Genomic DNA, 15,436 nt, shown 5'->3' with positions numbered 1-15,436 from the left:
ACAGGATGGGTGAGTTGATGCTGGTGTTGGTGCGGCGTGCGATGTTGTCGGAGGGTGCTCCAAGTCACGGTTTGAGAACGCCAGAACGCGTAGGGATCCCGTCGCGTTAATTAGGTGGAGCGTGCGCACTTATTCACCCAGCCATCTCTCGACGATCACAAAGTCATGCATTTTATGCGTTGCACCGTAGATAGCTCAGCAGTAATTGATAAGTTCAAATCTACAGTCTACGGGAATCTCTAAATAGTGTTCATCATGTCCTGACATCGTTGGCCATTCTATTCCCCGAAAACACCGATCTTACAGCCTCTCTGTACCTCCGGTGACCTAGCGCCAAAATCAAGCCACGAAATTATCGTATGAGGTAACGATTCCGGACGCCTTTAGGGGGGAATAACAGCTGCCTAGCCCATGAATTTTCACGCCGGCTCATTATTAGCCCAGAAAAGGAGGTATACAGGGGTAAACAGCACTCCACAAGGTGAAATCTACACCTTATACCTCTCTCCTATGTAGTTACCACCGGCCAACCGGAAGAGAAATCTAAGTAATTAAACCCAAATTGAAACTGGCTCGAGTCGTATCCAATACTCGGTTTCACTGCTTTGTAATGAGTGTTTACGATTCACTAAAGACCGAGGTTTGGAAAACAGCAACTCACCATAATGGTAATAGATCACTGGTTGTTTGAGAGTAGAGTCATACAGCACTCCTTGTCCACCCGGGGCATAGACATCGCCATGGCTCGCTAGAACCAGTGTGCCGCCATTTTGAGTCAGGCAGTTACGACCAGCCTGGTCCAAAAAGGGACCGCTTTGGCTTGCGGACCGGCAAACCATAACCTTATACTCGTCGCCTGGTTCAGCAAGATTGGGCGGGACATTGCAGCAGGCGCCGGATGAGAAGAAGAGGTAGTACCACTTCTTGCTTCCGACCTGCCACCAGAACTGATACGAGCCTTCAGTAACGCTGGGCCAGGTCTGCCCTGGTGGCACAGTGGAGTTTGAAGCAAGGTTGACGGAAGAGGTCGAAGCGAGTGCAAGTGTCGAGCTATCCAGTGTTGTTTGAAAGACCCCATCCCATGCGGACCCGAAGCTGAAGTAGATTGGTGAAGAAGAAGACTCCCGGAAAAGATTCGGATCAATGAGATTATAAGACTTTGATAGTGGTATCCCGAGACTCCCGTGATCGGTCCATGAACCTGGCTCCAGTGTGGTGGAGGTGGCGACTCCGATTTGCGAATCTTGAAAGCCGATATAGCTGACCGCATAGAAAGCATAATATATGCCATCAATAAGGCTGACGTCGGGGGCCTGAGATGGTCAGCAAGACTGAGATGAATGCAAGTAGCAAATCAGCCAATCATGATTCGGGGGAACACGAACCCAAGTGTCCTGCTTGTCAGATACATGTATCTTGGGTCCACCAGGCAGCATAGCTCCCAGATACTCCCAGGGACCGGTCAGACTCGGAGCGGAAGCAATAGCGATGTCTCCGCCGGTCGAAAGTCGATACCATTTTCCATCGGGGCTTTTGATCACACTTGGATCGTGTATCCCGCCGGTGCAGTTCCCTGTACAAGGTTCTGGATTCGGATAGGATCTTGTTTGACGCACGAAAAGTGGTGATGCTGCCACAAACGTTAAGGAAGCAAGGACGGAGAACAGTAGCGAGGAAGTGAGCATGATTCCGATGAGGGGGGGATGGCGGGATAGAGGGAGAGGAGGGATAGATAAAAAGTAGGGGAAGAAAGAACCGGAAAGAGACAACTATGGCTTGTAAGCGTGTGCATAAGAGGTGGTAGCGACACCAGGTCTTTATATTCTATTGCCTACTCTGGGTCATGATTCAGCTCCTCGGTTGACAACAATCATCTCTCCTACTATTGGAGACGGCATCGAGGAACGCTATCGTGGGCCCATCCATGGATAACTACCCGAGATGATTCGGGCACAGCCCTATGCTGCGGTGTTGTGCGCTTGGGGCTTACGCTGAAACATCAACGGCAACTAAGCCTTGGTAGCACCGCGGTCTGACTGGCGTCTGAAGCATTCTATTGGCGTGAGGACTTCCGTTCCTCGGATCTTCAGGGCGACTTTTGAAAACGCATTGTTCCGTCACTACTACCATGGGCCTGAGTACCGGATTAAGGGGGGTTCTAGATTAGATGTAAAGAAAAAGTGGGGAAGATGCTGGAAAATCAGGAGATGGAACAGGAGGCTTGGACGACTATTGGCTGGATCATGCTGGCATGTCATGCAAGACCATGGTGCGTGTTTGGACGTCGTTGGCCGTCGAGTGCAAGAAGCCCACCCGCCCTCCTTGGATTGTGCCTGTATCTACCCAGGTAGGGCTACGGCTGGGGGGCACGGTGTGGCGGTGTCGCATGACATGGGGCCGGAAAACCGGTTCGCGCTATCTTGAAGGCTTCAATACGTGCCAGAGCGGGCAAGATACTGCATAGAGATTACGGTGAGCAGCCTGAAGCATTGGTCTAAGAATAGAAGAGTGAGATCGGAAGTTGAAGGAATTACAAGGTAGATGATTCTACTAACCAGATTTGACAAGGTGAGTCGAATGGGGGGCCTTTTTCGCCCCATGTCCACGTGGCGGTGGCATCCCGGAAGCTCGTCATGAATGTTTCTTTTTACTCCCACTCCTTTAAAGCCAGCGCATTAGTGCAGCGATTGTTTGGATCCTGTCGGCATCAAATATTCAAAACGAAACGACGAACTTTGCCCGCCAAACCACGGCACTCAGCACTCGCTACCGTCATGGTAACAGAAATCTATCATGGGCATAAGAGGAGCGCGAGACACCGTCCTGTACATGGAAGTTCGATCTTTTGATTCTCGAATCAGCCTCGTAGCAGCTCAAGGTCTTCCCGCCTCGAGGATTGACCCATAAATCCTTCGCTTCTCACTCAAGCATGCCCACACCTCTCAGACTCAGATAAACATCTGTGCCCCATCCCCACATGCTCTGCACTGCAATACCCCCGCCGAAGTATTCTGCATACGCTCTGCCAAGCGGTAAGCCATAACCCAGCCCGGCAAGGCTGTTTACCCCGTCTCCGCCAGCCCCCGAAATTGCGTTGAGGGCGTCCATCCCGCTGCTAGATCGATTTCCACCAGAGATCGAGTTCGAGATCTGGTCCTCGTTGAACGTGGTGAAGCTATAATCCCAGATGTGCTCGTAATTTTCAGGAGAGATTCCGCCTCCTCTATCCCGAATCCGGATTGTGACTCCAGGCGTCGAGTGTGCCAGCGGGCGAATCGTTTCAGATAAGGTCGCAGACGCATTATCCGCCACGTCCTGACCCGTGAAGAATTTGGAGGCAACATCAACATTGCCTTGACCGGCGTTTGTAACGTGCGCGTGCTGGGTGTTTTCGTTCTCTTCGCAGACGGGGTCTTCCGGTAAGGGTGCGATAGTAACCTCGATGGGCTCGCGCTCCATGCCACGCTCGACGGTAGCGCGGAAGGCGTTCTTGAGGAGTTCTGTGATGATGTATTCAAGATGTACTGGCACATGTGCGAATGCGTACTCGGGCTCGCCGTTAATCGTCAAATGCGGACGGACACCGTACTTGAGCTCGCATAACTCAGAGACGGTAGCCTCGCAATGGCGAACGATGCTCGCCGGGCGGAGTTTGGTGTCAATGACGCCAATCCAGCTGGTGCTAGGACTCGAGGGATCATCGTGAGGTGAAAGCTCGCGATGTGGTTGCGAAGAGAAGTGCAACGCAATATGCTGCTCAGCGATCAGCCGCGTGCCAATTCGAGCGCGCAGGTGTTCGTCCAGAAATCGCGTCACTTCTCGCGGGCTGATGTATTTCCTAGCTTCTAAGAATCCCCGTGCCAGGATAGATATTGTGTTCGCGTGGGTCTGAACGAGATCCGCCATCACTTCCGTGAACTTGATCTCGTCCTCCAAAGTGGTAATTTCCTGTTCGGCCCATGGTAGTAGTGTCGATAGCGAATGGATATAATTGTTATGGATTTTATTGATTTGCGGGTTCGAGACGACTATGAATGGGAGGTTTCGGAGGGATTGGATGCGGTGGGCAAGGCGCGTGGGAAGGGTTGAGAGGGTGAAGTTGGCAGAGCTGAAGAGCGCCTGTGCGGAGAGGGGTGGGCGGCCATGCCTGTAGGCTTTAGTCAGTTTCCAAAGCTTCGAAAGGTCAAGAAGGGATCTTCCGTACTTAACTAGGTCTGCAAGAGTCAGTGGGTGTAGCGGTCTGGAGGCCAGACGCTTGATATCCTCATCCGTGACCGTTTTGGTACGGAGACCATGATGTTGATGCAACTGCCGGCGGGAAATGCCAGCGTTCCTTGTGCGAGTCTGGAGTGGGCAGTATTGTCTTATTAACTGCGACTGGATGACCAGAGGTCGTTGCACGATTGACATTGTCGCTTTCACATCTTCGTAAGGAGGAAGTTGGCTGCAAGCGCTGTGGCTTCGGCTTTGCGGTGTGAACAGCACGGTCACGTGAGATATGCTTTCTTATCCACTTGCAGATCTAACAAGTCGTCTGATCTTTGATAAAAAGTAAAGGTGTGGTGAAGTGTTGATCGTTGTATTCATTGAGCCTATATCCCTATTGGTTATAGTGCGAGGTGAACTCATCGAGTTTACCGATCATTTAAGTTGATAAGCCGTCGCCATTCACCTCATTGAAAATGTGTTGACGCAGCTATGACTGTGCACACATCTGTAGAGGCACTTTCGTTCTCATAAGACACTTTATTCAATAGTTCTAGAGTGGTATCTGATATTCTGCTGAATCGTTCAAGGCAACGATATATTACAAGTTCTTAAGGCAACAGAAGAGCTTCTAGAAGCATTGCATGCACACCATTGCCACGCACACCATCGTGTCCGAGTATAATATATAGAATCGAAGGTGGAGTTCAGGTGTGCTGGGCGGACAGCTGGGTATCTTTCTCTACTGGGTCTTGACTTCGGAGTCGGCCTCGACGGTGATGTGCTCGTTCGTCTCCAATGCACTGACACTGTCCGCTGGGAACTCGGCACTAAGATACATTAGTTACAGTGTCTATAATTGGGGAATTGATGCTTACGTGAATCCCTTGATCAGCTTGAACTCGTTGGTGATCTTTCCGCCCTTGTCGGTGACAGTCTTCTTAGCACTGTGAAGCGTTAGTCCATGAGCTATATATACGTGGAGTGCTGTGACTTACTTCTCGAGCTCAGATGCGTTCGCGCCCGACTTGAGGGTAACCTTTGAAGCGTTTAGCACTCTGGTAGTCTTTGAGATATGACCCAGCACTCACGTTGACGGTAGGCATTTTGAATGTTCGTTTAGGAAGAGCTGTGTGAGAAGGGTTTTCGGTCTTTATTGTATTGTGCAGTTTGGCTTCAAGGTCGTAGATTGATGAGCTGGATGGTGGAAGAGGATCAGGCTTTTGTATTCGGAGTGCTCCCTGGACTGCCCCTCTGCCCCTCCAACCAAGGCCCTTTCTCCCGCTCGATGACGTGCAAGGCGGCGTCAGCCGATGGCGTGCAGCCCGCCCTTAAGCGCGACATCCTTGCGTAGTAGCATTAGTCCAGCACCCTGTTCAGAGCGGCGGATGGAATAATCACTGTGTGGACCTCCGCCACGCAGAAGACGTCGAAAGATGGACCCTTTTGACGGTTGCACGCCTCCAGCCTCGCAGATCAAAAAGCGGGGTGAGATAACCTTAGATTATATCAACGCTAGACCCTATTTGACTTAGCGGCCGGTCAATTTTCCCGTCAATCCCCAAAAAAAATCAGCGAGCTTGAGCAGGTCGAAGCACAACGCCAATATGGACAACCAGGCAAACAGGGCGCATCGCAAGACAAAGGAGAAGAAGCCGCACTCGGGAGGTAAGTGATTTATTCATTCTGCCACTCAGAAATCTGACTGACCGTCAACAGGCCCAAACCCAAAAGCTTTCGCATACTCCGGCCCGGGTAGACTGCAAAAGCAGGCTGCCCGCTCCCACGATGTCAAGGAAAAGCGATTCCATGTGCCTCTGGTGGATAGGCTGCCGGAGGAGGCGCCGCCTATAATAGTAGTTGTAGTGGGGCCGCCTGGAGTTGGGAAGACGACCTTGATCAAATCTTTAATCCGCCGATACACCAAGCAAACCCTTTCCGCGCCCACCGGTCCTCTCACTGTTGTGACTTCGAAACGACGACGGTTGACATTTATAGAATGTCCCGCTGACTCTCTTGCCAGCATGGTCGACATTGCGAAGATTGTGGATATTGTGCTGCTCATGATTGATGGAAACTATGGATTCGAGATGGAGACAATGGAGTTCTTGAACGTGCTGTCGTCCAGTGGAATGCCGGGGAATGTGTTTGGAATCCTGACGCATCTGGACTTTTTCAAAAAGCAAGACACATTGAAGATGCAGAAGAAACGGCTAAAGCATCGGTTCTGGAGCGAGCTATACCAGGGCGCAAAGCTTTTCTACCTGTCTGGAGTTGTAAACGGACGCTATCCGGACCGGGAGATCCTCAACCTTTCACGATTCCTTTCGGTCATGAAGAATCCGCGTCCTCTGGTGTGGCGCAACGCTCATCCGTATTGCTTAGCAGACAGATTTCTAGACATCACACCGCCGACGGCCATAGAAGAGGACCCCAAGTGTGATAGGACCATTGCGCTATATGGGTATCTTCGAGGAACCAATTTTCCTGCTCAAGGGGCACGAGTCCATATTCCTGGAGTCGGCGATCTGAATGTTTCTTCGACCGAAGCATTGCCGGACCCTTGTCCAACTCCCTACCAGGACCAGGCTTTCGCAAAAGCCACAGGCAAGACGACGCGACGGCGCTTGGGCGAGAAGCAGAAGATTCTGTTCGCGCCCATGTCTGACGTGGGCGGCGTTCTTGTAGACAAGGATGCAGTTTACATCGATGTCAAAACATCGAATTTCAACCATAACGACGACTCGGATGAAGAGCGAGGTTTGGGCGAGCAACTAGTGGTTGGGCTGCAAGGTGGAAGGAGATTACTAGGAGAAGCGGACGCGGGAATGAGGCTCTTCAGTGGAGGGCAGGTCCTTGACAAAGATGCAGATGTAGATGACGGGAATACTGGCCGGAAGTCACGGCGGCATGCGAGAATTGTCGAAAGAGATGGGCACGACGATATAGACGAGGATGAAGGCTTCGAAAGTGGTAGCGATGACGAGCTTGATGCGGATATTGGCAGCGGTGATGAGGATGATACTGGCTACCTGGACACTGAAGGAGTCTCAGATGACCGCCTGGGACGGGCATTCAAGAAGCCAACAGACCAAAAACGTGTTAATGGAGCCGACGACGACGATGTAGCCTTTGCCGACAGCGACTCTGATCTGGGTTCAGTATCGTCTATGGAGGATCAAGAGCTAGACGACGATGATTCGGATATCTCAGGCGATGAAGATGATGATGGGGCTTTGCGGTGGAAAGAAAATCTTGCTGGGAACGCAAAAAGCTTTCACGGTCACAGGAAGCCTTACCGGACTACAGAACTTGTTCGCATGTTTTACAACGAGTCATTGTCTCCAGCGGAAGTGCTAAAACGGTGGAAAGGTGATACAGATGAAGTCCAAGAAGAAGAAGGTGGCGACGAGGACGACGATTTCTTCAAAAAAGCCCCCGGCGAGGACAAAGCAGCTGAATTAGAAGACCGCGCAATACCCGTGTATAATTACGATGAGCTGGAGCAAAAATGGACCGACGAAGACAACATCGAGGCGATTCGGAGACGATTCGCATCTTCAAACCTACTCGGAGAAAAAGAAAATGCCGAAGAGGGTGGTGATTTTGAGGGATCCAATGAAGATGATGAAGGCGATGGGGAGTTCGAGGATTTAGAGACTGGAGAATCTTTTGGAGCAACCAAGACAGCTGCGAGCGGTAATGATGAGGCCAAGAAGATCGAGGAAGAGCGAGAAAAGAATGCCCGAAGAAAAGAGGAACTAAAGCTTCGGTTTGAAGAGGAAGATCGGGAGGGTTTCACCAACGACAAAGCGAACGCTCGACGAGAACAGGGCCAAGAAGAGCAGGAATTCGGAGAGGACGACTGGTATGATGCTCAGAAGGCTCAAATCCAAAAGCAGCTGAGTATCAACCGGGCCGAATTTGACCAATTGGACGAGACATCACGGATACGCGTCGAGGGACATAAAGCTGGGACTTACGCGCGAATTGTGCTGGAACAAGTGCCGTACGAGTTTTCTGCGAACTTCAACCCCCGATATCCCATTATTGTGGGAGGCCTCACGCCAACTGAGGAGCGGTTTGGCTTTGTTCAAGTTCGTATCAAGCGTCACAGATGGCACAAGAAAATCCTCAAGACCAATGACCCCCTTATCTTTTCTCTTGGGTGGAGAAGATTTCAGACTCTGCCACTTTACAGCATCTCGGATTCACGGACACGCAATCGTATGCTCAAATACACGCCAGAGCACATGCATTGCTTCGGTACTTTCTACGGACCTTTGATTGCGCCAAACACCGGCTTCTGCTGTGTGCAGTCCCTTTCGAACAAGAATCCCGGGTTTAGAATTGCAGCCACTGGCGTTGTTCTGAACGTAGACGAAAGCACGGAAATTGTTAAGAAGCTCAAGCTCACCGGCCACCCCTACAAGATCTTCAAGAACACAGCGTTCATCAAAGACATGTTCCAAACAGCATTAGAAATTGCCAAGTTCGAGGGGGCCAGCATCCGTACCGTGTCAGGCATACGAGGTCAGATCAAGAGAGCGTTGAGCAAGCCAGAGGGCAACTTCCGTGCGACATTCGAGGACAAGGTTCTGATGAGTGATATTGTATTCCTACGGGCATGGTATCCTGTCAAGCCCCACCGATTCTACAACCCAGTCGTGAATCTGCTGGAAGCTCCAAGCGCCCAGGACGAGGGCGAAAGCACCGGATGGAAAGGTATGCGTCTCACCGGGCAAGTGCGAGCAGCAGAAGGGATACCAACGCCGCTGCAGAAGAACTCGGCATATCGACCCGTCGAACGAGAAGCCCGACATTTCAACCCTCTGAGGATTCCCAAGAAGCTCGCGGTGGAGCTGCCGTTCAAGTCGCAGCCCACGCAGATGAAGCCGCAGAAGAAGCAGACATACATGCAGAAGCGTGCAGTTGTGGCTACCAAGGACGAGAAGAAGGCGCGGACGCTCATGCATCAAGTCATGGCGCTCCGCAACGAGAAGCAGGAGAAGCGGAGGGCAGCGCAGGAGAAGAGGAGAGAACCGTATCGCCGGAAGGTGGCCGAGAACGACCAGAAGCGGGCGGAGCGCGAGAAGCGCGAGAAGGAGGAGTACTGGCGGCGGGAAGGGAAAAAGCGCAAGACTCAGGGGGACAGTGGTGGGGGAGGCAAGCGGAGAAAGTAGGTGTGCCGGACTGTTGGGCCTGTGGGAGCAATTCTAGACTATACCAAGAAGGTGGCCATACCATCTATTCAGCATTCACTTGATCTCTTCACTACATGGCATAGCAGTGAATGTCGATCCCAATATCGTGGCTGGGAAGACCCTGGCAGCGGAGCGAGATGGATAACGGCGCGTTGCAACGGCGGCTGGCTGCATGGTGGCGTCGCTGTCCTTGGTCCTTCACGACATCTGAGAGCAGCCGCGTTCCGTCCCATGGGTGGTGTTTTGCATGCGTCGCGGGGTTCGTGTTCCTTGTGCTGCAGATTCGATCAAAGGCAGGCATCAGAGGAGTGATGGATCGGCGCGATGTGTCCTGCCCGGCTGCATCAACGCATCTCGCGATACGTAGCCGTGTCCGCGATATGCATCTCGGCCCCGTCACGTCACGTCCATGCATGCTTTGTCGCGCCCGGCATTGCGCAATCAGCCTCGCCGGGACGGTTGCGAGCACAGTCGCGTCGCCCTGATGCATTGAGGAACCGGCGGGGAGCTGACGACTTCGGGCCGCCTGTTCTGGTCTCGCGACCGGTCGTCGAAGTCTCCATGTGACCACGCATGCTCTCCGCTTTATCGACGCCCAGAGTGCTGCTTTCATCCACCACGCGATTCCGCCCGCCGACGGCCCAGCATTGCCGCGCCTGCCCCGGTGTCTTTGAACGTGCCTCCGTCCAGCGCATCGCAGCACAGACTCAAGGACCCCGGACGAACGCGCCAAGATACCACCGCCCACGCGTCGTGGCCCGCCGCCGCCTCCAGCATCGCGAAGAAACTCCGTCTTCTGGGACACATCTCTGGCCTTTGCCCTCTGTCAACCCTGAATCTCTCTCGCTACCAGCCATCTGATGCAAGCAATTTCGCCCCAGGCAGTCGCTCCGCTGGAAACTGCCAGTCCTCGGCATGGGGTGATGAAGCCGGCCGAGTTCAGCATGAGTCCCGCACGCCCAACACGTCTGCCAGACGCCATCAATCCCCAGCATGCGTCCGCCATTCCGACAACCACGCGACGCGATGTCGTGCCGAACTCCCAGGAGTCGTTCGTCTCTGTTGCCTCGAGCGGCTTTGCTGCTGGCCCACGGTTACTGTCGTCCTGGAGCAATATCTCAAACTCCACCAGCGCCGAAACCGAACTCACCTCTCCAACATCTTCAAACGCGCCCTCCAGTCAGTCCCAGGGATTCGATTCCAGCCAGTCCGTGGCCGCCTCGCCGCCTCGACCGCGTGCGCAGCAGCAGTCACGTCCGATCGCCCCGCCACTAAATACCGATTTGCGCGAGAACAGCACTGGGAGTGGCAGTGCGACAGCGACAAGCCCAATGTCCATCGATACTCCTTTCTTGGCACCAGCGTCGAAGAGAACCGCCAGTGGAACAGTCAAGTCGGCCGGATCGAGCAGCACCGTGGAGAGTCCCATGCGCGCTCCAGTGCGCGGCGGGCACTCGAGAAATACAAGCACTGATTCCAATGTGAGCAGGATTGGCGAAGTACGTCCTTTTTAAACTTTCCGTCCCTGTGCATTGGCGTCGACGGCTAACCGCGTCTGCTGCAGTTATCCGCCCAACTCAAGACTCGTTTGTCTTATGCCATGGTGAAGGTGCAGAATGGATGGGAGAAACGTACGATTGATGAGCTCGAGGAACTTCCTTCGCAACGAGGCTCACCTATTGGGCTATCGGGAAGGCGATCACTTGATTCCCCTAGGTTTGCAGAGCGTCGTCGAAGACCGAGCGGTGTTTCCGAGACGTTAGATCAGTACATGGCCTCGCCTAGCCAGGCTAGTCCTAATGGAATCTCACGATCCCTCAACGGGACGCCACCTTGTACGTGATATTTCTTAATAATGTTACTACAAGCTTGCTGACTTTTAGTGCAGCTAGTTGGCGGCCGGGATCTTCCCAACCTCTTCCACAAACACGTCTAATGTATACGGAGGGGAACGCTTCTAACGCACCCGCCTTAGCACCAGCAGCAGACATTGTTTCTCGCCGTAATCGTCGTTCTAATTCTACTCATGTGCCACCAATGCTCTCTACCCAGCGGAAATACTACAGCGATGTTGGTGCGCCAAGCACCCCGACCACGATCCCTCGAGCAGGGATCCTCCGTATGCCTAGTCAACAGGCCGAAAAAGACGCGGTGGACACCCTACTCTTCATGAGCAGTCCGAACAACTCCAATCGCCTTGCTCACACAAGTGCTGACGCGCAGCCGAGTCCTCTCAGGAGTGAATTCTCGGCCGCGAAACGTGTCGTTTTCGAGAATCGCAATGGGAGCAGCAGCAGCGAGCCGGACGACGTGAGGGCTATGGCCAACGGATCTCACGACGCGATCCAAAAGATGCGATTCGACGCGGGCTACTCTCACAGCTCGCATTTAGGGGAGAGCGATGATGAGATACCATTACAGGCACCGAATAAGCGGTAACCCCAAAGTGCTCTTTAAGTTCGCGTGGGAGTGGAGTTCTCGCTGTCTTTTTTCTTTCACGTCGAAACTTGCTCCAGCCTCTCAGCCTTCTGGACTAGATCGAATCAAATTCTAGGACCTTCGATCGGCTCGTCTGGATCATCGCGTTCCGGAGCCAGCCATAGCACTCGGAGTGTAGGCTGGGAGTCAGCAACCGCATCCGTGCGATGGACTGCATCGGCGAGAGAAAGGCCAAACAACAACATCGCATAAGTCGGCGTCCAGGTCGTGCCCTCCCTCTCATAACAAAATGCACCTCAACGCACATTGCATCATGACCTTTTCCATGTTTCTCTCGTTATTTTGACTCCTTATTGCATCACGGCCCATCATGACGGCGTTGCACAGTTGCTTTCTTCTGTACATATGTAGATGTGCTTGACTAAGGGGAAGCTTGGCCGTCTGGATCAGCCTCTTGGGCGTAGATGGATGACAGACGGACAAACACGCACGAGTTGATGCCAGAGATGTAGCTACGGTCGCATGGCTTTAACGATTAATGGATCGCATTTTCATCCTTCCTCTTGCTTGCCTACTCGAGTCTGTGATGTATTTATGTACATATATAATCGTATAACCATGTTTTAAGGGACCAGACGACACTTACCATTCAGGTACCTTGAATTCAACCAGTATTTCAACACACCGAGTTTACTCCGAGTAATACAGGGATACAAGGGTTCAAGTTCAAAGAGGTCATCCGAGGCGGAACGGAGCGGCCTTAGACTAAAGCTCCCCGCGCCATTGGAGGATAACCGGGCGTGGAATAACAGCCGCGTTCGTGAACCTGGACCTCTATCCTTCAATTCTTTCCCTCTCCACTCTTCTGGAGCTCGTTGATGGTGCAAGAAACTCTCTTTACATTTTCTTCTCTCTCTTCATATTACGCGTCGTGGTCTCTTGTTGGACTCGTCTTTGCGCTTGTATTTTCCTGAGAGGTTCGTGGAGCTGTGCTGTGGTGGGGTGATCTGAAAACAGAGAGAAGCTTCAATTGAACCCACGATGTCTGCTTCTGCGCTGCTGAAGAGCCGGGTGAGGCGGCCGAGCTATTTGAACAAGATTGCGAAGGCGGAGGATCTAATCCATCATTTTCCGAATGGCGCGTATGTGGGCTGGAGTGGGTGAGTGTCGGAGCTCCGAAGGGAGCCGGTGAAACTTCTACATCTAATGAGTCTGGGCTTACTGTGCTGTTTGAAGGTTTACTGGAGTTGGATACCCCAAGGTTAGTCAATCACAAGCTTCTGTGGTTTCTAGAGAACTTCAAGCTGGAACTACGGTCTCACATTGCGTACATATACTAACCCACTCCCCAGATGATCCCCAACGCCCTCGCCACCCACGTCGAAAAGAACAATCTCCAAGGCCAACTGAAATACAACCTCTTCGTGGGTGCCTCTTCCGGCGCCGAAACCGAGAATCGCTGGGCACGGAACAACATGATTGAGCGGCGGTCCCCTCACCAAGTCGGAAAAGAAATCGCGAAAGGCATCAATAACGGCAATATCAAGTTCTTTGATAAGCATCTCAGCATGTTTCCGGTCGATCTGATGTATGGGTTCTATACGATGCACAAGCCAAATCAGAGGCTAGATGTCACGATCGTGGAGGCGAGTGCAATTACGGAAGACGGCGGGATTATTCCGGGCGCGAGTGTGGGAGCGAGTCCGGAGCTGATTCAGATGGCGGATAAGGTGGGTGGGATTGAAGAAATTCTGAGTGGGAAATTGGCTGATGAGGTGTGCAGATTATCATTGAAGTGAATACAGCTGCGCCCTCCTTCGAAGGCTTACACGACATCACGATGACGGATCTGCCACCACGCCGGAAACCGTATTTGGTAAGTACAACCTCTATGTACTAAAGACAGGACTGATCATTGTGCTTTCAGATCATGGCACCCGAGGATCGCATCGGCACACCGCATATCCCACTCGATCCGGAACGCGTCGTTGCAATCGTAGAATCAAACTATCCAGATCAGACTCAGCCAAACGCCCCCGAGGACGAAACATCGCGAGCAATTGCTTCGAATCTGATTGAGTTCTTGAAACATGAGGTCAAGCATGGAAGACTACCTGAGAATCTTCTCCCTATCCAGTCGGGCATCGGAAACATAGCCAACGCGGTCGTCGGCGGTCTTGCGGTAAGTCAATATGCCGCATACTCGTCTTAAACGTAGCTGCCGAGAAACTGACAGACAACTTCCAGTCCGGCGGTGCCAACTTCAAGAATCTGAAAGTCTGGACTGAAGTCCTCCAAGATTCGTTCCTAGATCTTTTTGACAGCGGTAACCTCGATTTTGCGACTGCAACAAGTATCCGATTCTCGCCAGACGGTTTCGAGCGTTTCTACAAAGGCTGGAAAGACTATGCCCCAAAGCTGCTGCTTCGGTCTCAGCAAGTTTCTAACTCCCCCGAGATTATCCGTCGCCTGGGAGTCATCGGAATGAACACAGTACGCCTATCCCCTATCACCAATTGTGAGATCTGCTAACAAGTCTAAAGCCAGTCGAAGTCGACATCTACGCGCACGCAAACAGCACCTGTGTCATGGGCTCCCGAATGCTGAATGGACTCGGCGGCTCCGCTGACTTCTTACGGTCCTCAAAATACTCGATCATGCACACCCCTTCTACGCGCCCAACCAAGACCGACCCCACCGGCCTTTCTTGCATCGTACCCATGTGTACGCATGTAGACCAAACCGAACACGATCTCGACGTTGTCGTAACCGAGCAAGGCCTCGCCGATGTCAGGGGTCTCTCACCACGAGAGCGTGCTCGAGTCATCATCAATAAGTGCGCTCATCCCGATTACAAGCCGATTCTCCTGGACTACTTCGAGAAGGCTGAGTTCGAGTGCCTGAGGAAGGGATGGGGTCATGAGCCGCATCTTCTGTGGAACGCGTTTGACATGCACAAGCACCTCAACGATCATGGAACTATGAAGCTGCCGCATTGGGATGATAGGAGTATCAGCAAGGCGAAGCTATAAAGGTTGAGTTGTTTCTCTTGTAGCACGGATTCTTGGGTAGATTCGCAGATAGATGTATAGATAGGTAGGGAACGCTTATCTTTCAACCTCTGAGCTCAGCGCCCCCACCCGTAAATAATGAGCTAACTGCCAAGTCTTCAATCGATTCAATTAATTTCAGCGAAGCAATCGGTCGATTGAACAGCTCTGCTTCTATCGTCACACTCCATCACGAGAGGGAGAACTCATCTACATCCAGAGCCCAAAACTCCCAATCTCTATCCATGTGGTAGCATTATATAGTATAGAAATTTCTCATCCGATCGTAACGTAAAAGGCCCTTTGCTAACTAGATTCCCTGACGCCCAATAGATCTTGTATGGCTCTCTAATGGAAACGGTTGGCAATATGGGGAGGCACTTAGAGATAACATGGCAATGCTGCGCGTACGCACTAAATTGTATACAGTATTTATAGAGTCTTGGAGCGAAGATGATGATGAATATGAATGCAGTTTGATGTAAAACAACAAGTGGATCATTAGCCCCTGGTCGCTCGGAGAGCGGATACTATGCC

General features: G+C 52.2%; 6 protein-coding genes across 6 annotated transcripts; 3 read left to right on the top strand and 3 right to left on the bottom strand.

Moving 5' to 3' along the window:
- Nucleotides 1-551: 551 nt before the first annotated feature.
- BDZ99DRAFT_375177 (endo-1,5-alpha-L-arabinosidase) lies at nt 552-1,685 on the bottom strand (the record flags this gene model as incomplete). Its single annotated transcript, XM_033714968.1, has 2 exons — nt 552-1,313; nt 1,386-1,685. 2 exons carry the CDS (start codon nt 1,683-1,685, stop codon nt 552-554), a joined length of 1,062 nt encoding a protein of 353 aa, XP_033583879.1.
- Nucleotides 1,686-2,537: 852 nt separating this feature from the next.
- Nucleotides 2,538-4,535, bottom strand: BDZ99DRAFT_430599 (kinase isozyme 4 mitochondrial precursor). The gene is made up of 2 exons (XM_033717254.1): nt 4,205-4,535; nt 2,538-4,147 (listed from the first exon to the last, which is right to left on the bottom strand). The coding sequence occupies exons 1-2, from the start codon at nt 4,408-4,410 to the stop codon at nt 2,920-2,922; spliced, it is 1,434 nt and encodes a 477-aa protein (XP_033583878.1). The 5' UTR covers nt 4,411-4,535; the 3' UTR covers nt 2,538-2,919.
- Nucleotides 4,536-4,568: 33 nt separating this feature from the next.
- BDZ99DRAFT_456713 (uncharacterized protein) lies at nt 4,569-5,653 on the bottom strand. The gene is made up of 4 exons (XM_033718519.1): nt 5,298-5,653; nt 5,205-5,245; nt 5,085-5,153; nt 4,569-5,036 (listed from the first exon to the last, which is right to left on the bottom strand). The coding sequence occupies exons 1-4, from the start codon at nt 5,310-5,312 to the stop codon at nt 4,949-4,951; spliced, it is 213 nt and encodes a 70-aa protein (XP_033583877.1). The 5' UTR covers nt 5,313-5,653; the 3' UTR covers nt 4,569-4,948.
- A 160-nt stretch (nt 5,654-5,813) lies between these two features.
- BDZ99DRAFT_513181 (DUF663-domain-containing protein) lies at nt 5,814-9,389 on the top strand (the record flags this gene model as incomplete). The annotated part of the gene is made up of 2 exons (XM_033724689.1): nt 5,814-5,874; nt 5,926-9,389. The coding sequence occupies 2 exons, from the start codon at nt 5,814-5,816 to the stop codon at nt 9,387-9,389; spliced, it is 3,525 nt and encodes a 1,174-aa protein (XP_033583876.1).
- A 965-nt stretch (nt 9,390-10,354) lies between these two features.
- Nucleotides 10,355-11,849, top strand: BDZ99DRAFT_513180 (uncharacterized protein; the record flags this gene model as incomplete). The annotated part of the gene is made up of 3 exons (XM_033724688.1): nt 10,355-10,909; nt 10,975-11,245; nt 11,299-11,849. The coding sequence occupies 3 exons, from the start codon at nt 10,355-10,357 to the stop codon at nt 11,847-11,849; spliced, it is 1,377 nt and encodes a 458-aa protein (XP_033583875.1).
- An 834-nt stretch (nt 11,850-12,683) lies between these two features.
- On the top strand, nt 12,684-14,936 carry BDZ99DRAFT_456708 (uncharacterized protein). Its single transcript, XM_033718518.1, has 7 exons — nt 12,684-13,009; nt 13,086-13,110; nt 13,202-13,579; nt 13,633-13,725; nt 13,777-14,031; nt 14,097-14,342; nt 14,393-14,936. Exons 1-7 carry the CDS (start codon nt 12,891-12,893, stop codon nt 14,879-14,881), a joined length of 1,605 nt encoding a protein of 534 aa, XP_033583874.1. The 5' UTR covers nt 12,684-12,890; the 3' UTR covers nt 14,882-14,936.
- Nucleotides 14,937-15,436: the final 500 nt, after the last annotated feature.

The sequence above is a fragment of the Mytilinidion resinicola genome, assembly GCF_010093595.1.
Source record: "Mytilinidion resinicola strain CBS 304.34 unplaced genomic scaffold BDZ99scaffold_1, whole genome shotgun sequence".
NCBI lineage: Eukaryota > Fungi > Ascomycota > Dothideomycetes > Mytilinidiales > Mytilinidiaceae > Mytilinidion > Mytilinidion resinicola.
The sequence above is the reverse complement of the archived record's forward strand: the minus strand, read 5'-3'. Positions and strand labels throughout refer to the sequence as shown.